Source organism: Antedon mediterranea, chromosome 3 (assembly GCF_964355755.1).
Source record: "Antedon mediterranea chromosome 3, ecAntMedi1.1, whole genome shotgun sequence".
NCBI lineage: Eukaryota > Metazoa > Echinodermata > Crinoidea > Comatulida > Antedonidae > Antedon > Antedon mediterranea.
The window spans coordinates 32,197,110-32,220,148 of NC_092672.1; the positions used below are offsets into that span (position 1 = coordinate 32,197,110).

The 23,039-nt window shown below is 33.8% G+C and overlaps 1 protein-coding gene across 1 annotated transcript in view; it reads left to right on the forward strand.

Annotated features, from left to right (window-relative positions):
* LOC140045241 (metabotropic glutamate receptor 3-like) overlaps positions 1–23,039 on the forward strand; it is a 36,730-nt gene that overhangs the window by 3,692 nt on the left and 9,999 nt on the right. Inside the window, exon 2 of the mRNA XM_072090069.1 lies at positions 22,276–22,481. Within this exon, the coding sequence (XP_071946170.1) occupies positions 22,276–22,481 (206 nt within the window). The remainder of the gene's footprint in view (positions 1–22,275; positions 22,482–23,039) is intronic.

The window sequence follows — 23,039 nt, forward strand, 5'->3', positions numbered from 1 at the left end:
TATATCTATATTAGTGTAGTGTAATGACCTCCCATGTCGATGTTTTAAATTATTCTGTAAACACTAAACCGATCGATAATTTGTAGATTGAAAAATTGAATTAGTAAATGACTCAGTACTCATGCATGTTTATACTTAATCCCAGTGGTAATCAACTATCAAAAAATGACAACATGTACATTGTTTGTCATGATGTCTTACATTAGGCCAAATACTAAGTTTCACATCCGCTCCCTTATCAAATTGTGCGTCTAAAGCTCAATGTTAAAATATTCAAAAATCAACCAACTCTTCTCCGTCGTTGTCTTAGCTAGAGGCATGCAATAGTTGTTTTTACGACCTAATACAGAATTAGTTAATTCGCCATACAGGCTAAAAACATTCGAAAATCATAAAGCTCTGTCTAAACTATCAAAAAGTTGTGATGTGCCCAAATATGGTAGTGATATGCACAAATATGATGATATGACATCATCATGTCCATATATGGGAACATCACATTTTTTTGTCCCATACCGTTTCGTAGTGACTTTTTTTTAAACTATTATTATTATTTTGTTTAATGGTATACAGTAAAAGACAATTTAAAGAATCATTCGATATTTCAATTAAATTGCAGCAGGATTGCGGTAGTCAGGCTTTTCGATGCGTAATCTTGCGACTAAACCTTTAAACCATTATTCCTTATTCTCTTCTGATATTTATCATCACAATACCGTCACGAGGAAATTTTCCGAATGATCTGAATCAAAACGGTACTGGGTTGGTCTACTAGCGTTCCTGCTCCCAAAAGTCATCCATTCATAGAAGCACTGATGAAGAAAGTCTATCCGTGGTGACTAATAGAATGAAGACATGTCTTCGGTTAGTTTAGTTGATAGAAGATTGAAATGTTTGTTAGAAATAGAGTATACGATGTTTAACTAGTAAAGCCTCCCAACGTGAAATAACATAAATATTTTATTTGGACTCAACCGAGCAAATAACTAATTTCATTGGATATAGGAACCTAATAAATATCAAGTAGATGGTCTGGATATATCTGGTTTTATTATAATGATCTTTTGTCTTCAATCAAAATGAGTGTTATGTTCCCTTTGTTGTCTCTGCATTGTACTGATATACATTTCTGACGTTGCATATTATAACTTATTGTGACACAATATAGTTATGACATTTGAACACGATGACAGTTTGCACAGAGACGCGTGCAAATAATCCACTCCATCAAGCTGCGTTTTCATCGTTGGATAAGACGATCAATAAATTACTTTTTCTTCGTCAAAAGTGATTTACAATACAGGATTAATTATTGTTAAAATGTAGGCTAATTAGCTAACTTAAGTGGCATCCTTTGCGCCTGGCCTACATCGATTGTAGTTTGGGTGGTCTGCACGTTGCTGACAAAACTAAAATGGACCGTAAATCTACACGTCAAAACCTAGTATGTTATGAAACGGGAAAATACCAATTGACATGTTTCTCAATGGTTATTAATATTAATTAACGTTAAATGTTTGAATACATAATGCCAACCAACACGTCAAAGTGATACGAAGCGCACACCACACTTAAACTAAGTATACCAAAGTTTATATAATCTCTAACAAGGCCATATACATGGCTGCAATCGCGTGCTCAAATTTGAGTTAGTGTTTACCGATCAACCGACCGAACGACCAACCGACCGACCGACATAGTGAGCTGTAGAGTCGCGTTAGCACGCGACTAAAAAGGAAAGCGTATTTCTACAGACAGCAGATATTAGACTGTCATAACACAACGCTTTTAACGACGTAATTCGATACCAGTTTTTAACACAAACACAATAACGTATAAGTTACGTTAGGTCTGGAAATGTGTAACCGCATTTTATCACGCCGCTAATGCGAGGTTCCCACTAAAGCGTGGTTCCCACTCTAGCGACGCAACACAAGGACGTAACGCAACGCAAGTGAATTGACCAATCACAAGCGATGGTTTATTCGCTTGTGATTGTTAACTGTCTATAACTTCGCTTGTCATTGGTTAAAACGCTTGCGTTGCGTTTACGTCCTTGCGTTACGTTCTAGTGGGAACCAAGCTTTAAGAAGCAACCCAACGACGTAACGCAGCGTAAGGGATTTGAACAATCACAACCGATGGATTATTCGAACAGTCCCTTGTCATTGGTCAACTCGCTTGCGTTTCATCCACGTCCTTACGTTGCGTATAGGAACCAAGCTTTACATCGTCATGACGCCGTAAGTACGACGACGTGATCGTTGCATTCGCGACTTCTTGAATTGACGTCGTGAATCTATATTCACGGCGTAACACGTCGTAGTGTTAAAGTTCACGTTTTGTTCCCATTATTAAAATATCCATGCATATCGCACACGCACTGGTAATCACACAAGGTAGATTAATCAACCGAATTATCATCACAAAACAATAAAAATACATTTTGAATCAACAGTAATTATCTTTCTATTTTTATCAAAAAAATCATGGCTTTCCAACCTTGTTTTAAGTAAATGTAGGGCTGGTTCATGTCTTGGCAACACGCATGCGCTGACCTGTTGCGGCAGTGAATATTAGGCATGGTTTTCGATTGAGTGATTTTCTGCTTAATCGTAAGTAGATACGTGAAACACTCTTCAAACACTCTTTGTTTGCTGAAGTATAAAGCTGATCGAACGCATCTTGTCGTTTAATACGTATTGACATATTTTGCATCTTTATCAACATCTTTGATTATATTACCTTCTACACGTTGTTGACATTCTATTACGAGCTGCAAAATATTTCAACCCCTAGGTGTTTTTGCTCCCCCTCATTGATAATACTGTGCCGTATCAATCAAAACTGTATTACGTCAGCAATGTAGGCCTACTTGTGACTTCACACCTTATAAGGTGTGAAGTCACGTATAAATATGTTCCATATGTTCTTGTGTTCTTTCCAGAATTATGAAAAGCAAAAATAAAATGTTAAATTGTATTTATAAATATTTACTCCAAAAAATGTATTTTAAGTGGAGAGAGGCACTATATGTCAACAAATAATTCTTGGTCCTCTCTCCATAACGGTTGTCACATGCTTTGTATTTTTTTCTTTTTTATTGTATGTATTATGTTTCATTCAGTTTGTCTGAAATAAAGTTGAATTGAATTGAATTGAAATTTGTTGATTAAAGAAAGAATGATATGCAAATCACATTTCGCAATTGCATAAGATCCCCATTTATATAATTTATGTTTAGCGAAATTATAGAAATGAATGTTTGTTATTATTATGTCGTTTTTAGGTAGCGGTTTTCTTATTTTGAGTACCCTTTCCTGAACTTTACGATGGTGTATATACTCGCTGTTTTACTTATCGTTTTGATTTAGCTTTTCATTTACATTTATTCCACATTTATTTAGTCATCAATTACAGTACATCATAATTACAGTACAACTAAAAACAGGGATCCTGCATAAAAAAGCTGTAGCTTCGTTTTTTTGTAGGACCCTTTTACATAAGAACAAGTATATAGAACTTAAATAATCAAAGGTGTTGTTAATCAGCATATAGTGATAAAAAGTATTTTTTGACCTGTTTTTTTATACATTTATTTTGTTTCTTTAAGGTTTATTACCACCATTACAAGTGAATTCTTTCCACAATTTTGATCCATATATGTGTATAAACTGTTGACTGCAAGTTAGTCTTGTGAAGGGAATTTCGAATTCAGTTTCTGTTCTGGGGTTATGAGTAGGCCTATACTGTCACAGTAATTAAAAATATTTAAAATGTGATGTGGTAATTCATTGAATTTTACGTTTGCCATAAATCCTATGACGTTTACTTTGTAAATATCATAAACGTTTAATATTTTTAGTTTCTTAAACAGTGGCTCCGAGGCTTGTCTGGATTTAGAGGAGGTAATGCATTTTACAGCTCTCTTTTGGAGTTTTAGTATTACTTCTAACGTGCTCTTGTATGTATTTCCCCATATTAAGTTACCATACTGAAGGTGAGGTAATACTAAGGTGTTATAAAGACTAATACGGACTTTATGAGGAAAGAATTCTCTTTTAAAAGTATACCGATTGCCCTAGACATTTTTTTCCTAATAAGCTGTATGTGATGTTTCCAGTTAAGATTTTCGTTTAAAATTACACCTAGAAAGTCACATTTTCTTTTCTATGTAATAACACATTATTCATTTTTATTTTAAACTGGTTTTTGTACTTTTGTACTTTTGGTTAGTTCTAAAAACAACGTAATTAGATTTGCTAACATTCAGTAACAGCTTATTTGCTTTAAGCCATACGTTTATTTATTTTCGCTTTTTTTTAGTATCTCCATTGAGATCCAGCCACTGATACCCACAGCATTGTCATTTTGTATCTCCATTCAGATCCAGCCACTGATACCAACAGCATTGTCATTTTTTCAGTAATTTGCCTTTGGATATATATAATATTATGAAATAGATTGATTGATTAATTAAGGGGTAGATCAAAAACATCGTAATCGAAAATACCAAATTTGTAGTAGTCCAGTGACCTACTTCAAAATATTTGTGTAAATGACATATTGATTAATTTGCATAATTTGTGGGTCCAGGTTGACGCAAAATCGAAACCCATTACTGCTTACATGATCGGTACTATAATAGTGCAACGGCTTTGATATAACTAACGTTCTGCCATTTTGATTTCGTGAATAATTTTAATTATTTTCCGAATAATAATATTTTCCGAATAATTATGATTTTCTTGGTAATTGCTTCTTAATGTCTGCTTTTTAATTATTTTCTATGATGATGATGATGAATACATTTCTATCAGCCTGACAATTAGGTTGTCTCGTGTAAGAAAAAAATAGGGCAGGTTATTAGTACAATGGTAACAATACGGTAAGCATATAGTAAACACGAATGTGAAACACTCTATCCAGTATAAATTGAATACAATATTAATGTTCCACTTAAACACGACATAAAACACTTCACAACAAAATTAAAATTTAGTAATGATAAAGAGCATTACAAATACTATTCATCAACACAAACATTGTTTGATGTTATATGAATATAAAATGTAATTACTTTTATTAATATTATGGGCAATATTCGTCAGGCTCAATTTTGGATCAGCCCTTACTGCATGACTGCAGCTTATTTTAAGCATTTTTACTTCAGATAATGATATTCTATTGGTTTCCATATTTTGAAACACAAGACTTTGTAGTATTTTGGTTCAGTAATTTATAGAATTACATTATTCATACTGTGATGAAATAATAAATTCAATATCTACCAGATTTATTTCAATCTATAAAGCAGTATATTTCACTCTAACTCATGTGCTTACATGATTGGACTGCTAAACCCTATATTTTGATTAGAATTATCATTTTAGTATCTTTTAATTTTTTAAGTTGTATCCACATTTTTTTCGAAAGATTATATTAAAACAAGTTATTTTTTCTCTTCTACCTTTGTTCTCTTCTCTTAACGTCCTCTACTTTCTTCTCGTCTCTCTTCTCTTAACGTCATCTACTTTCTTCTCGTCTCTTTTCTCTTAACGTCCTCTACTTTCTTCTCGTCTCTCTTCTCTTACGTCCTCTACTTTCTTCTCGTCTCTCTTCTCTTACGTCCTCTACTTTCTTCTCGTCTCTCTTCTCTTACGTCCTCTACTTTCTTCTCTTCTCTCTTCTCTTAACGTCCTCTACTTTTTTCTCTCCTCTCTTCTTTTAACGTCCTCTACTTTCTTCTCGTCTCTCTTCTCTTACGTCCTCTACTTTCTTCTCGTCTCTCTTCTCTTAACGTCCTCTACTTTTTTCTCTTCTCTCTTCTCTTAATGTCTTCTACTTTCTTCTTGTCTCTCTTCTCTTAACGTACTCTACTTTCTTCTCGTCTCTCTTCTCTTAACGTCCTCTACTTTCTTCTCGTCTCTCTTCTCTTAACGTCCTCTACTTTCTTCTCGTCTCTCTTCTCTTACGTCCTCTTCTTCTCGTCTCTCTTCTCTACGTCCTCTACTTTCTTCTCGTCTCTCTTCTCTTACGTCCTATACTTTCTTCTCGTCTCTTTTCTCTTAACGTCCTCTACTTTCTTCTCGTCTCTCTTCTCTTACGTCCTCTACTTTCTTCTCGTCTCTCTTCTCTTACGTCCTCTACTTTCTTCTCGTCTCTTTTCTCTTAACGTCCTCTACTTTCTTCTCGTCTCTCTTCTCTTACGTCCTCTACTTTCTTCTCGTCTCTTTTCTCTTAACGTCCTCTACTTTCTTCTCGTCTCTCTTCTCTTAACGTTCTCTGTCGTCGACTTCTTTTTACTCGTCTCTCTGCTGTTGTCTCTCCTCTTGTGTCCTAGACATGTCTTCTCGTCTCTCTCCTTTTAACATCTTCTCCTTTCTTCTCTTTTCCCTCCCCTGCTCTTTTTCTTATATTTTCTCTTTTGTATTCTCGTCTCTCATCTTCTCGTTTCTCATCTCTTACCTCAGTCTCACACTCTTTTCTTGTCTTCTCTCTCCTTCCGTCACATTCTTCAATATTCAAGTGGATTGACTTTTAGTACGAACAATGTCATATCAATTCATCGGACCGCCGGTAGTGTAGTACAATACTTTAATCATTGCTACAGACAATTAGAGTGAATTATGTAAAATGTCCGAAGACAATTAATGGAAAATAACGTAATCTTATTTCATGTTTATTTTGGATGTAACAAAGATATATAAGTTATATACAGCGTAGTAAAATGAGGTGGCGAATCCTGTTTCTTTCATGTGTATCTTGATGAAAAAAATACATTAGGAGTTTCTTTAAGCCTCCAAATTCAGATACACTAAACGTAAGATATAGCAGAAGGAGGTGGCGAATCCTGCTTCTGTCATGTGTATCTTGATGATGAAAAAATACATTAGGAGTTTCTTTAAGCCTCCAAATTCAGATACACTAAACGTAAGATATAGCAGAAGGAGGTGGCGAATCCTGTTTCTCTCATGTGTGTATCTTAGAAGAATTTCTCTGTGACATGTAAATTCACATATCAAACGTAAGGTGTAGCAGAAGGAGGTGACGAATCCTGCTTCTTTTATGTTATATGAAACAAAGAAGATATTTTAAGAGTTTATCATGCCTCCAAATTTAGATATACCGTATAGCTGCCTGAAGGAGGTGTTGAACATTATACTTTATTAAGTAAATCGTGTCTATAGCTTCTATGCTAACAGTTTTCCTTGTTTACCCGTTTGTCTTTACCTCTATTTTTAACACAATGCCTGTCCATCAGTGCAAACTACAATTGATAACACTTAATGTCATTGGAAATGCAAGATTGCAATGAGTCTGAACAAAATTGTAGAACATTAATTATCCATTCCCTTGCTGCTACTTCGTTGTAATGAACACTTAAGCCTCTCGCTGGGGAACCTAAGAGGCCATTAAGCATTTTATATTTACTATCAATATTTCTCAAGGCTTGACAATAATTTCTAAATGTACCATCACCCTATAGTCCTCTTCAATTACAGGACAATTAAAAATAAATCGAAAAACGCTAACTTTAGATCAGGTAAAACGAGATGATAAAGGCCCTGTTCAGACCCATGGCGTTAGACCGTTTTAGCGTACAACGTTACTATCAAGGTCACGTTACAAACCGCAGAGAAAAAAACGAGGTGTTCAGACCCATAGCGTACGATTATCGTTACAACGGAAGTACGTCATCCAGGTTGTTTCTAGTAGTTGCATATTTATGTGCTCTTACCCACGTGTTTTCATCATTATTTCCACTGTATATAGGCCTAGATCTCAGCCCTACAATTATGACAAAATTTGCCGTAAATAAAACATACCTCAGCATTTATTTAAGAAAAATATAGTAAAGCCAAATTTCTGTTTCTATTGTTTTTATTTTGTAGTAAAAAACATTTTCCCCAGGCTCTTGTGTTACGAAAATAAAGCAGGCCTCGTAATGATGAAGAAAAAAATGATTATGCTATCCAGTCCAGTCAAAGATATATATTCTTTGGTCCAGTCGGTGTAAAATAACCCTTAACTTGCTAATAAAAGGGACACAGCTCCCCTTGTTTGTTTACTGATTTTTTTAGGAGTTAGGGAGTTTTCAGCATTAAACTTGTCCAGTCTAGTCTGCCTTGTATGAATGAGTGACTTGATGTCCCACGCTAGTTTTTAGCTTGAATGAAATGCGTGAATGGCCCTAGGCCTAGCTAGGCCTAAAAGCGGATGGGATCATAGTCCCTATGTTTAAATACAAGGTGCATGTATTTATGTCATTTGTTAGAAAATATAATGGTAATCAGTTGATAATAGTTTGTAGCCTTTGTAACAGTTGTATTTGTAGTTAGGCCTTATTTATTCTGGCCTTTTTGTTATTGAAATCCATCTCACACATTGACGATAAAAGATGTCAGCCTAGGTCAAACCTTGTTTCGCGTCATAACAGGAAACGTTCTGATTGGATACAACGTTGACTTACAGTAGCGTCGTACGCTAAAACGGTACTATCAACCGTTTTCCACTACAACGCTACAATCGTTGTACGACGCGTTGTACGCTAATCCCCAACTGTTCAGACACACATTCTTTTAGCGTCGTACGCTAAAACGGTCTAACGCCATGGGTCTGAACAGGGCCATACTATCATGGCCTTGATGGCTGTGTAGAAACAGCAATGAATGTATAAATACAACATAAATGCTATGAATAACATTAAATGAATATTTAATTGTGTCTGAGAGTTGTTAAGATAACATCAAAATGTCACTGTAGTTTTTCGAAATTGTCACCTCGGTTGTTTCACTCAATGACAAAAATAGAATTGGAAATTTATGTTATTCTTACGTTTTCTTTCGTCGTTTTTCTCTCCTTGTCATTAAGCTTGTTTTCCACTAACGTAACGCAAGGACGCAAGAGTAACTCAAGTTGAGCGTGGTTCCCACTAGAACGTAACGCAGCAACGTATCAACGCAAAGTGCTGTATTGCGTAATCACATGTGGGAACCAACGACGAAATAGTGCTGCAAACATCGCAGATTTGATTTGACGCAGGCGGGGGCAAACACGATTATCGGAAAGGCATTTTCTTACGTTGCGTAGGTTGCGTTACGTTGCGTCGCTAGTGGGAACAAAGCTTTATTTGACCAATCACGACGCGATTGGTCATCCTAACTGTTGCTTGTGATTGATTGATAACAACCTTTATTATTCATTACTTAGAGAGTTAGATTCAGTTTATTTAGGGTTTAGTTTGATGAGTTGTAAATATTCAATGAGATGTTTCTGTCTTCATTTCCAAATATAACTCAAATAGAATAAAATACAAATACGCATGCGCATAGCCAACGTTTTCGATTGAGACTTTTGTCATTTGAATGTTATGTTGATGTTGCTGTTGCTGTTGTCTCTAATTGTTTCCGTTACGACACCTGCTCCCTACCCGTTTAGATGAGATTGTCTATAGACGTTGTTTATGTATTCGTAATGGTAAAGAAGGCTGAAATCTGCTACCGAAGACAGTGATGGCGTTCCATAGTTTTATGTCTGATGACAGTTCATTTGGGAAGTAGGCCTACTTTATTACGCACATATGAATTAATTGTTTTATATGTTAACCGATGCTTTACGACGGATTTAATGTTGTACAGGTATTGACAATTTCTGTATTATATAATGTCAAACTTTCCTAAGCATGATATCATCTTATCACCAATGGAACGTGTACACACAACTCAAATATTATAACTATCATTTTAATCCACGCGTGGCTTGAAAGCCATTTGGCCACAAAGTTTAAGAAACAAGCATTATACAGTAGTAGGAGGTGTTGATGCTATGCTTTTGATTCTGTTGCTGAATTGTCATTTCACCCAAGATGGTGACTGCGATCGGGCCAGCGTTAGGTTTTTTTTATAGCACTCTCAACAATACAACACAACGTACAATTCAATTAGAAGCATGACACAATATCAAAATATATTATAAAGTGTACAATTAAAATCTCACGCCAGGACGTACGCGCAAAGAAATTCACAAGTAATTTGATCAATCACGACTCGATGGATGATGCATAGTCTCGCCATGATTGGTCAAATTACTTTCGTTGCCCTTACTGTACGTCTTTGCGTTACGTTCTAGTGGGAACAGATCAGTAACAGATTCGAAAGTTTAGTTGAGCATTGAATAGAGTTTCTGATCGAGACATCACGTGAGTTTAAAATGTATCAATTGAAATAATGTTCGCAAGAGAGCACATTACGAGTGGATGCAGACGGTTGTTACGCATGATGATTCTGCTGAACTGTTGCTTCTCCTGGCCAACATGAACGTTCGCGCCTTACTCAATCAAGCAATGCTACACGAGACACCTGCAGGCAATTATAATCGCCCATCAAATATTGAAAAGCATCGCTTTCTCTTGCATGATTAGCCAGGTATGTGCCGGTGCGTAGCACGCTGATGTCTTGTGTGTCGTTACAACGTCCTCTAGGGACCTCACATGGATTTACATCAATAATTATTATTGATACACCTAGTCCTGGATATAATGTTTATTATTAAATTTTAGTGTTGATAGACGAATAAAAATAGTTATATTAATGATAATAATAACAACTAATACGCGATATATAATTTTCTTTAAGAATAAACACTGTGATAAAAGTAGTCTTTCTATGCGTGAAGGGGCGTAACAAATTAAATACCGTATTTTACCAGTTTTCAATTCAATTCAACTTTTATTTCAGACAATTGTCCATATGGACAAAAAAAAAACAAAAAAAAAGATGAAGGAGAGAGGACCAAAACTTTTATCTATTGGTATATAATACCTCTCTCCATTTGTAGTATGCATGTATTATGTTTTATGTATAGGCCTTTATATTATGCATAAACGATATGTTTGGAAAGGAGATAAAAGCCACATTTTGTTCTTATTCTAATTTAACCTTAATATTAATAGAAGAAAAATACAAATGCAAGGATAAAATGGATATAATATCAATGGTTTGCTTTGTAATGTTTATTTATTTATTTATTTATTCGGTATATAAAAATATATTACAAAACGACAGTCAAGGACTGAAATGAATTGTATTACAAATAACTAAAAATTAGTTAAAATTGATATAAAAATAGAAACATCTTATTAAAATTAGATATCGTACCATAAAATTAAAAACATACATGAATAAAAAACCTTAAAACATTCACTTATTACATATCTAAACAAGAAATATTTCTTACAAAAAACGCTGCTCGCTTATTGAAAAATATTTTTTATTTTAAATGTTTTTGAATGTGTCATTTTATTGTCACAATAGTTATTTTACCTGAAAAAAATGTAATTTAAAGCAACAAATACTTACATTTTAAATTCTTTTTTTATATGTGAATAAATATTATTTTTTTGTTACAGAAGTGAATACTCAATTTCTGTCACTTTAGTTAATTTTATTGCTAAGGTCAAATCTGGGGGTCACTTCATCACCCTAGATATTTCAATTGTGAAGTATCCTATTACAAACACAAACTTTAATGGACTGTTTCGATAATAATTCAATGAATATCTGACAGTGAATATACCAGAAATGCTTAGGGATTTGTAATTTTAGCATGAAATGTCCTAATAGACTCTTTCCCAGACGTTTTTTGGGTCTACTGTAGCAGCTGGAATCAATAAATTATAGTGGAGTTTCCATTTTCACAAAACTGTCTGTCCTTAGAACTATAACTGCTGCTTGCTTTAGCTTCTGATTGAGTAGTCCTAATGGGACGTAGCGGGCTAGAGCAGCAGCGTGAAAAGAGCTAGTGGTGCCTATTAATTATATCCACCATGGTGGGAACTGGAGAACTATAGAACTTTAGAACTATATTGTATAGTATTTGCTGTTTGAATAACAATGTCCATTCATGATGAATATGTTATAACAACACAATAATAGTCAGACTTTTTTACACATCTTGTAACATAAATATATGTTTATTCATAGTTTCAGAATATTCGCAGGCGCTAAAATATGAAATAACCTACCAACTGCTGAAATTAAATATTCTCCAACAATTGCTTCATTTAAAGCTACAGATGTCGACCTCATTTCTTTTCACAAAACTAAAACCTTTTTTTTTGTATTTAAGACAGGACCACAATGTAAAACAGGAAGTTTCTTTTACCTATTATGTAATCCTGGATAAATATATTGCATAATAATGTCACTCCATCAGCAACGATAAACTTTATTCATTCAAGATAACATTTATTTATCAACAAAAAGCATGGACCTATTACACAAGGAAAAACGTTTTTCTGTATTTGTAAGTCCCGTTATTTACAAAATAAAAATAAGTAAGCAACGTATGTTTCCAAAGAACTTATAACACAAGAATCTCCTGTTCGTCCGAAGCGCGTAACAATTTCGAAAGGCATTGTGGGATAGAATAGAGCTATGGGTGGCGCCATTGTGAGCCATGGAGTAGGGCGCCCGCATCAAATTAGAAAGTCAAAATCATAGAGGGGATCTGCTAATGCTCTAGGGGGGATAGAGTAATTGACTGAGGAGTAGGGCGCCCGCATCAAATTAGAAAGTCAAAATCATAGAGGGGTTCTGCTAATACTCTAGGGGGTAGAGTAATTGACTTCTTAGTTTGAAGGGGGCGCTGCTCCATGCTGTGAAATGGCGTCGCCCAGTTTGACCTTTTAACCCTGTACTTCCGATACTGTGTTTTGAATGCAAATTGAAGAACAGGAGATTCTTGTGTTATAAGTTCTTTGATGTTTCCACAAACAATGTCGAAAGATAATTTCGACTCTCATTACATTCTATCACTTAGCCAACTATTGTTAATTTCTACAATAGTACATTCTCCTTGGAACGATTAAACCAAATCCTGCATTGTATACGACGGTAATTCTGCCATTTAGGTTAAGTGATTACGTCAGCAAAATGAGAAAAGAAGCAGCCAACAAAATGAAGCATACACACATTTTTTACAGATATTAACGTTCCTTTCTGAATTCAACAACAGAGAAAGGTCTGACCAAAGTCTGACAAATTAACTAGCTTCCTAATTTGTCAACAAAAGTTGAACGCGTGCGTTAAGTTATTCGTTTAAAAAAATTGAACGTGCGCGTCCGTGACTGCATTGAACCATTGAACGCACAGTGCAATTATATTGAATCCACCTCAAACTAACGGAATGTTAGTTCGTTATGCCCTTTGGGAATATTATTTAGAATATTTTTGAAATTGACAAATAACAAAACGAATTGATATTGATATTTAACTGTCAACATGGTAAATATCAATAGGTTTTGAAATATCTTCATTTGTAACACAATCGTACGACTGACTAAAACTAATGAGATATAACGCATCATCATTAAATCATATCTATTTTTTGATAGATTTAATAAAGGAACATAATATAAAAGGTTATTAAATTACACAGTTACTCTAAGAAACGCTCATAAATGTCCACTTTTAGAATTGTTGTTGCCAAACTTGATATCCAATACACAATTATGATTTTGTATACTTTTGTTTTATTTTCTTGTCTTCATGTCAATATTAATTTATATTTTTTGTAAACACACACACACACTGGTGGAAATCATTCAGCCTTTAGTAGTTCTAGCAGTCGATTGTGTTGTGTTGGGTTTTTTTTATCAAGCCAGTGACGAATCCAGGATTTGAAAGGGGCGGAGGCAAAGCCTAAACATTGTAAAATTAAGTTCTGAGCTTAATTTGATGTCCTATCTTTTATATTATAATCTTTGAAATTAAGGAGGCAGGACCTGCATTGAATCCGCCTCTACCAGCATTTGTTGTGTGTATTTATCGGTTCCAGTTTTTGCTGCCGTTCTGTTTTCCTGTCGAGGCTATCGTTAACAATAATCGGCAATCTTCTACGTAAGCATTGAAATGTTAACGATTTACAGGAAAAGTTACTCGCTATCGTTATAATTCCAACTTGATCGTTTTCAAACGATTGTCGTTCAACTGTTAACGATCAACGACGATAGCGTCGAATAACGTCGACAGGAAAACAGGCTTAATGAGTTGTTATTCGCCATTGAACAAATCCTGACATGACAAGACTTAAACGCATAAAACTTGGATTGGTAGCCGAGCATCATAACCGCCAAGCCACAACTCCACAATTTTTAGTCTACAGCTCGTTATGTCGGTCGGTTTGTCGGTCGGTAAACACTCAAATTTGAACACGCGACTCTGCAGATGATGTATATGGTCTTGTTTATTTATACGAAAGAGCAAGTAGTTTCGATTTCCTTCTCCGTGTTTCTACAAATTATTAGCGACTTTTTTTTATTGCTTAAACATCTGATGTTTGCGCCGTGAAAGCCTTTTCTACGCGCAACAGTATAATTAGACATTTACGCTAGACATTCTTATTAGAATATTCCTATCTAAACTTGTATGTTTTAAGTTCATGGAAATTGTTGTTGAATTCTTTAATCAATAATTCGTTTAACTATAATGCTACCCATCAGCATAGTAATGAAATGAATAAACGTAAGATGGATAACACGCTCTCAATTGTGACTTGAGGTTTACCGTAAGTCACGTGTTGCCACTTAACAAATGTCACTGGTTATCGGCAACACAATCGATTATATAATTCATTACCGTTTTGTTGACAAAATTCGTGCGGAATCAAACATTATAGAATTACCTAACCATCAACGACAAGTTGATTATGTAAATCGGTAGTTTTAACAAAGGTCGTGTTGAGTTTACGTACAGCATGAACTGTGTTAAAGATCGGTTCCCACTTGGACACAGTTTACTGTACATTCTGGTGATCCGACCCGGCGTGATTGGCCAATTATTTGTGGCGCGCGTGATTATGTCCTTGCGTTACGTCTAAAGCTCTGTCTACACTAACAAACATGTGAAAAAATTTGATAACATAATCGTTAATAATTGATCCAAAGGGACGTTTAAATTAACAAAGACAACACATTTTAATAGTAACAACATATTGTTAGCAATATTGTAATGCTATTGCTATAGTACAATTCTATTATCAAACGACAGTGAAACACCTGTAGTGACATACATTTGATAATGTTTTCGTTTCAGTCTTAATAAAATAGAAATTTACGGCATTGAGACAGATGTCATTAGACCTTCCTTTTTACTCAATAAAGAACTTTGCTGCATCGATTAGGCTAAAGATATTTTTTCAGGCTATTCCCGCAAACAAAGAGCTGGTGTAGACCTCATCCCAGTTCTAAACTCAGATCTTATGAATATACGTCTACGTCTAATATATAATGATGTTTATTAGATTGTAAAGATACATCGATTCTGCTGTCTGTAGGTAGATACTAACTGACTATTGACAGTCATCTAGATATGAGTCTAGGTGTATTAATACATGTCAACCTACATGAAGCTGTCACTAGTTCGTATGTAGATTTAAGCTTTACCATGGACATTGGTAGCCTATGGGTTTCAGACGGTGTTTTGACTCAATATCAGTAAAATACTTTGGCACATATGGCGTTTCATACGTGTACTGCTTGTAAACTTGTATTTCAACAAGCCTCGAAATAACTACAGACTTGGGGCAAGTCTACATAGACATTTGCAGAATCGAGTGTTTGTGAAAAGAAAATTGTGTGACAAAAAAATGCACGAAACTAACTGTCCACTCAATGAACAAGGCCATATACATGGCTGCAGTCGCGTGCTCAAGTTAGTGGTTACCGACCAACCGACCAACCGACCGACATAGTGAGCTGTAGATGGTCTTATTGTATAGCGCCTGTATCAGGCCTCAGCAGTCTGAGTTTGTACCGTACTCAGCTCTTTATTTGTTTACATTGAATGTTACGTAGTTTTTCTAGTTTTTTTTCTAGCGTTATTTTGCACACTGTCACTCTATTAATTACAAGGAGAGAGTACAGTGATTGTTTGTACATTGCCATAATATGTCAAGAGTATTCCTTCAAAGCTTTCTTTCATCGTAATATATACTTTATATAATTCTTCATTTTCGTATAGCCTGATTTCTCTTACGGCGAACGTTCAATCATTGACAACATTTCTGACACCAAATGAATAATGTAATATCATTAATAAGCAGCTGTTTCTTAAAAGCTTATCAGTAGCTAATTAAGTATGCAATTAATGTATGATTGATTTCAAACACTTTATCACGTTAATATTATAATCTGTCAAAATAGGACTTTTAATGAAAGAGTAGGCCTAGGCCTACGTCTTGTGAATTGTGAATTTCATATATTATATTGCCCTCTTTTTTCGTTACTCTGGACCCACCCTATGGAACCACCTAACACCCTCCATCCTAAAATCTGCTTCCCCAAAGATACTTCTCTCAAAATTAAAAAAATACATCTTTTCTACTTATTAAATATATATTAGTCGGTCATGTCTCGATTTGCATTACCAACAGATTTATTTATTTTTTCTGTTATTCATATTTTAGATTATGAAGTTTATTATTATTTTCTTCAATGCATTTCTTTCTTTTTTATATGTTTTTTTTTTCTGTTGAGGCTTGCCCAACTCAAGATGTTTCCCAACATCTTTCAGGGCTTTTGCCTTCAATTTCTGAAACATTTTTTTAAAAATTATAATACTGTACCATACTGTTTCTTTGTTTTCCTATGTTTTCAGATTTTGTAAATAAATGTCTATTTGAATTGAATTGAATTGAATATACTACTGTACATTATAAGTGCCTATAGTGTTGGTCAGTAATACGTAGGTTTGTTTATTTATTTGCATTTATTTCACTAATGTAAATTGTACTTACACAATGATTATAGTCAGAAACGTAAACATGCAGCATTGGCGTTTTATTTATTTATAATGTAGTGTATTGTTAGTTGGATAAATTTATATAAATTAAAAAAATCTGTTTATTAAAATCAAAACTCTGATTGTTGAAACTGAAAGGAACATAAAGCTTGATTTACACGTTTACACGCACGCGCGCGTACAAATACTGTTAAAATAATGTGTGTGTGGATGTGTGCGCGCGCGACAATGGTCAAATACCTTGACAATATTTTAAAGATGTATTGTCACCCTAAAAAAAATTCTTGCAATTTTTTGTGTAGAATATGCCATTTTAATGTCACATAATAAAAAAAAATTATTTACCTGAAAAACTGTAATTTAAAGCAAAAGTAGTCAAATTGGCTGCCAGCCAATGGGTTTCTGATTGAATTTACCCATTTATTTTGTAACTTTATATGTAAAATATTTTTTCGTTTTTTTTCTATGAAACAGATTTACTCTATTAAAACTACAACAAATTCAAAGTCTGATTTAATTAATCTTCATTTTTTATGTTTTTGAGGTACAGTACAATACATAAGGTTGAATTTGTGGCGATAGACTACAACTGCCGTTTCTACTAAACTATTGAAAATAAATAAATACATTTTTGAAGTGATGACGCAACTCTAAACTTTAAATTTAATCATTCTTCTGTGTTTATAATAATGTTCAGTAGAAAGTGATGTTTTTCGCGATTCAATCTCACTCACTCATTTCTCAGCTGTAAGGTGTTATTTTCTTTACCATAATTTGTCATTATAGCATGTATAGTACTAGCTCTCGGCATGCTTATGTCATCATAATATATGATGAAATACACAATTTCAGATTTAACCTTTAGGATATTTAGGATATATAAGTCCACATTGTAGGCCTAGATAGTGTCGTAGCTGTCTTTCTAAAGCTATCTAATAAACCATAAAAAAAAGACGAGTAGGCTACAGTAGCTCTAATGACACACTTAACAATCTTTTCGGAGACGAATATGTACTGCCCATGCGCAATGAACCGACAGAGATTTTTACTTGATACGTTATTATCTTCTAATTTAATCAGTAGGCATGCGCATTGGAAACGAAACCAACAGCATTCTCTGTTGAAATATTATTTTGTTTAATATAGATTAGTCTAGGTTCTAGACGGAAGTTTGATTTAATTAGTACAAATATAAATATTTTGGCAAATATGGCGTTTCATACGTATACTTCTAAAATCGAAAAGACTAACATAAAAAAGACAATGATTACAAAGACTTGGGATAGGTCTAAATATAGCCAGATGTGTTTCTGCAACTGAAAGATGCGGATATATAAGTATTTAAAGAACATGCGTGAAGAACAAAAAGACGAAACAAATTGTGTAAGATATTTCCTTACATATTTCACTTTAAAGATGTATTGTCCCCCAAAAACATGAAAAATGAAAATTAATTAAATCAGACTTTGAATATGTTATTTTATAGTTTTAATAAAGTTAATCACTTCCATAGAAAAAGAAACTTATAAGTTAATAAGTGGTTAAATGACCATTTTTTGCTTTAAATTACATTTTTTTCAGGTAAATACATTTTTTTTATCCAATTTTTGGTCAAAGTGGATAACTATTATGTTACATTAAAATAGAATATTCAACAAAAATTGTTTTAAGAATTATTTTATCAGGGGGACAATATATCTTTAAGTCAATAGATATTTACAGATTTACCTTTTAGATGTAATTTTATTAAGTTCGGCTACTGGAATTAGCATATTTTCTGGTATGACCATAAGGAGTGAAAGGATAATACTTTGATCTGGTATGACTGTACAATTTAATTTTAGATTTGCCGGGTTAAGTTTCAATTTAATACACTGAAAGGTAAACCTGACCCTAAAGCTCTGTCTTCACTATCAAACGTTATGTGACAACAAAATGTGATGTGGCCATATATGGACATGATGATGTCATATCACTACCATATTTAAGCATATCATTACCATATTTGGGCACATCACATTACAAAGTCCATCTGCATCCACCACGCGACGCCCCCACCAACTTGTTTTTGATACTCGCATATACCCTGAACATGGAGGTGTACAATTTTAAAAAGAAAATAAAATTATACCTCCGTGCCCTGAACATATAAACATTATTATCTTGATGGAACAATTTCAATATATTTGTGGCGTTCCTTAATAGCCTACTGACGTCACTAATAATGTTTAGTTGACATTTTATCGTTTAAAATCAGAACGAGGCCAACTGTCTTAAATTATAGAAAGGAATAGTTTAGAATCTTTATTGCAGAAATACGATTCTTTTTTATTTGAACATATCTTCTCTTTATAAGTATTGTTTTATAGTACTTTTTATAATAATCATTTCTATGTAAAGCTTCTGATATTGATTTTTTATATATATATACATATTTTAATATTTTAATTGTTTTAACTCTGAGCAAATGAATTTCTCCTTTGGAGATTAATACAATTCTCTGATTCTGATTTTGATTCATTCCACTCCTCTGCTCGTAGAAAACCTCTGTATTTCACTTTTGTGTTTGCGTGTGAAATTATCATAGTGGTAGGTTTAGCGTTGAAGTTCTCCATTATTTTGAGTGCAATGTATTCTAGAAGTAACATAATCTGAACATAAAGCGAATCTCAAGGTCAAATTACACCCAAATTGTGTAATCTTATTATACACAATATACGAAGCATGAACAGTCATTGGTGATGGTGTATCTCTCTCTCTCTCTTTATTAATTTTTCTTTTGATGATTGAATTAGAAAATAAACAAAATTTCATGCTCTGGTTTTTGTGGATAATGTATGATTGTAATCAATATGTCGTGGTTGTGACTGGAGTTTGAAGCAAAACAAAATCATTGAAAGTGGGAGTGACACAATCAAGTTGTTGCAGCATAAATTAACCTAATTTGAATAATAAAGCAAGGTCTAATTAAAATACGGTTGTGGCTAACAATATATTCTCAACTTTATTTATTTATTTATTTATTTTTGGAAGCACATAATGTACAGCAACATGATTTTACTGCGATTATCGCCATTCCCCAGAAAGTTCTAGCTAGAGGTTGGTTTACGCTGAGCCTGAAATACAGTATTTAACTCAGTTAATTAAAACAGTTAATTAGTAAATAAAATATTTTGTTTAAAATTAACTAAAGTTTTGACCAAGCTTTCTCTGTAACTAACTCATTTAAACAATGATTTTGTTGAATGTCTCGGAAAAGATGGTTTCATTGTAATATGCAATAATACGGTATGTACCGGTGGTAATCTATAAAGCTTGTCTACACTATCAAACTTTATGTGACAAAACAATGTGGTTTGTCCATATATGTACATGATGATGTCATATCACTACCATATTTAAGCATCACTACCATATTTGGGAACATTACACTTTTTTTGTAAAACTAGAGCTTAACTTAAGTTATTAAACTGCCTGTCTATATAATAATACAGAATTTTGAAATGATAATTAAGTACGAGAGAGATGTGACACGTTGTAATTGTTTTTGTTACGTTTTCATCTATCTGTTTTTATACATCTCAGAGCAAACTATTCTATGTATCTTTTATATGCAAATGACAATAAATGTAAGTTTTCCACTGATGAATGAATAAATGAATGAGGCAGTGAACATCGGGATCCGCTGTATGATAATGGTCATGTTTTTCTATATCGTTATCATTGCTTCATGATATAAAGCAATTATGAATGATAAAGTTTGCTATAGACCTATATGTAAATTCCCGATGTGCGCAATCCATCAATATAATGTATATGAACGTATCGGCCGCCGCAGGGATGGTTAAGCTTGGTTCCCACTAGAACGTAACGCAAGGACGTAAACGCAACGCAAGCGTTTTAACCAATGACAAGCGAAGTTATAGACAGTTAGCAATCACAAGCGAATAAGCCATCGCTTGTGATTGGTCAATTCACTTGCGTTGCGTTACGTCCTTGTGTTGCGTTGCCAGTGGGAACCACGCTTTAAGTTCGTATACGACGTTTATTCTTAATTTGGATAAAACAATACAGTGATGATTCTATTATAGGTTATTCAAATGTCAATCTATCGCACTGTAGGCCTAAATTAAAGAAATTTTAGTTCCCGATATTGTCTGTATAAAATATGATACATTGGCAACTTTGCTTGGAAATAATCGTGGAGGTATCCGTTATTTCCATTAGAAGCATGTTGATTAAGCTTGGTTCCCACTAGGACGCAACGCAAGGACGTGGAGGCAACGCAAGCGAGTTGACCAATGACAAGCGACAGTTCGAATAATTCATCGCTTGTAATTGGTCAAATTCCTTACGTTGCGTCACGTCGTTGTGGGAACCACGCATAATTTATTCTTAAATGAAATTAAGCTGTAACCATTCAATAGAATGGCGTAGCTTTAGTCAGACCTAAACACTTAATAGCAAACGTAAAATCAATTCTGAATTAATTTCGCTGTAACGTGTGCTATTTGATAAATTTAATATGACTCTTTTATACAGTAGTAGGCCTATCAATTACAGTATGGATAACGTGATAATTATAGAACTACTTTATATTTATATTCGTTTTTTTCTGTTTAAGACCGAAAATAGTTCTGTTTTTTTTTCATCCTACATCGTTGCCATGATTCTTTTTTTTTTTTTATTTCTTCTGGAGGTGGGCGGTTTTTTTTTGTGGTGGGTTTCTTTTTGAGGTGGCTTCTTTTTTAATGGCTTCACCTTGAAGGAAGAGCTGTCTTTAGAGTAAATGTAGCCGACTAATTTTACAGTCAATTTATGGTAAACGTCAAAAGTCCATTTATTTCGCTTTCATAACAGAAAATAAATACAAAGTGTTTCTCTTAAACCATTAAAGCTGCTAATAATGACAAACTCTCCAGCAATCTCGCATAATAATCCTTCTACGTCCAAATAGTCCTCTTGCTTTAGATTATATGAACTGAAGAGATTCGTCGCTTCAATATTGATATAATTCATTTACGTGATGTTTTGAGTGAACGACAGCAATCTTTAATTATTACTACGGTTATTTTGAATGGACATTGAGCTACCTGCAGATAATGAGATTTAATGTGATTTATCCTCTCAACACTAGTTTGTAAACATCATATACGTCGTGTGAACGTGCTAAAGTTTAAAGGTGCATTCATACGAGAAGAGCCGATGCGACAACACTTTTTCCATACTGAATATTGAGCTACCTGCAGATAATGAGATTTTATGTGATTTATCCTCTCAACACTAGTTTGTAAACATCATATACGTCGTATGAACGTGTATAGTTTAAAGGTACATTCACACTAGAAGAACCGATGCGACAACACTTTTTCAAAATAAATATAGTCATCAATTATACCATTTTAAAGTTAAATTCAGTTACATTACGAAATACTCCTTAATTTAATGTTAAGCAAAATTAATTTTTTTTTAGATACTGAAATATACGACTCTTGTGACTCCATCTCCAAGGCAACACAACAGGCAATGAATTTTATCATAAATACAACTGTTATGGAGAAATGTCAGTGTCCAGACGAGAGGCAAAGTTCAGGTCCACTTTTAGGGGTAGTAGGAGGTTCGTCAAGTTCTACTTCTGCACAAATGGCGAGTTTGTTTCGAATCGAGAAGATAACGCAAGTATGAATATTATAAATTAAGACATTTTTATGACATACAGATTTATTGAAATAACTTGTTTGTAATTAAAATAGTTTCATCATCACAGTTGATGTAGGCCCATTGTTATGTTTTCTGCTTATAAACCGCTAGACTGTATTTCTTGTCGTATATACTGTCGACGTTTCGATTTTTTCTGAAAATACGAGATCATGTTTTATACGTATGAAACGACATATGTGCCAAAATATTCTAGAACCTAGACTAATAAACAGCATGTAATGTAAATGTTCGCTTTGGCTTAATTTTTATTTTATTTCTAAAGAAAACCCCATTGGAAATAAGGTCCACATCGGCATGTTATTTTGAATTGTATAGGTATATCTATATACTATAGTAATCAGTTATCTGATATAAAATATATCCATAAAAATAATAATTATCCGAAACAAAAATACACAACTGAAATTTACTTCCCAATCACCGGGACCTTAAACAAATCTGAATACATGAATTGAAAAAGCAATATCATTTGTGTTTGAACAAAGCAATTCACCTTCTGAATGAAATGCGATGTAA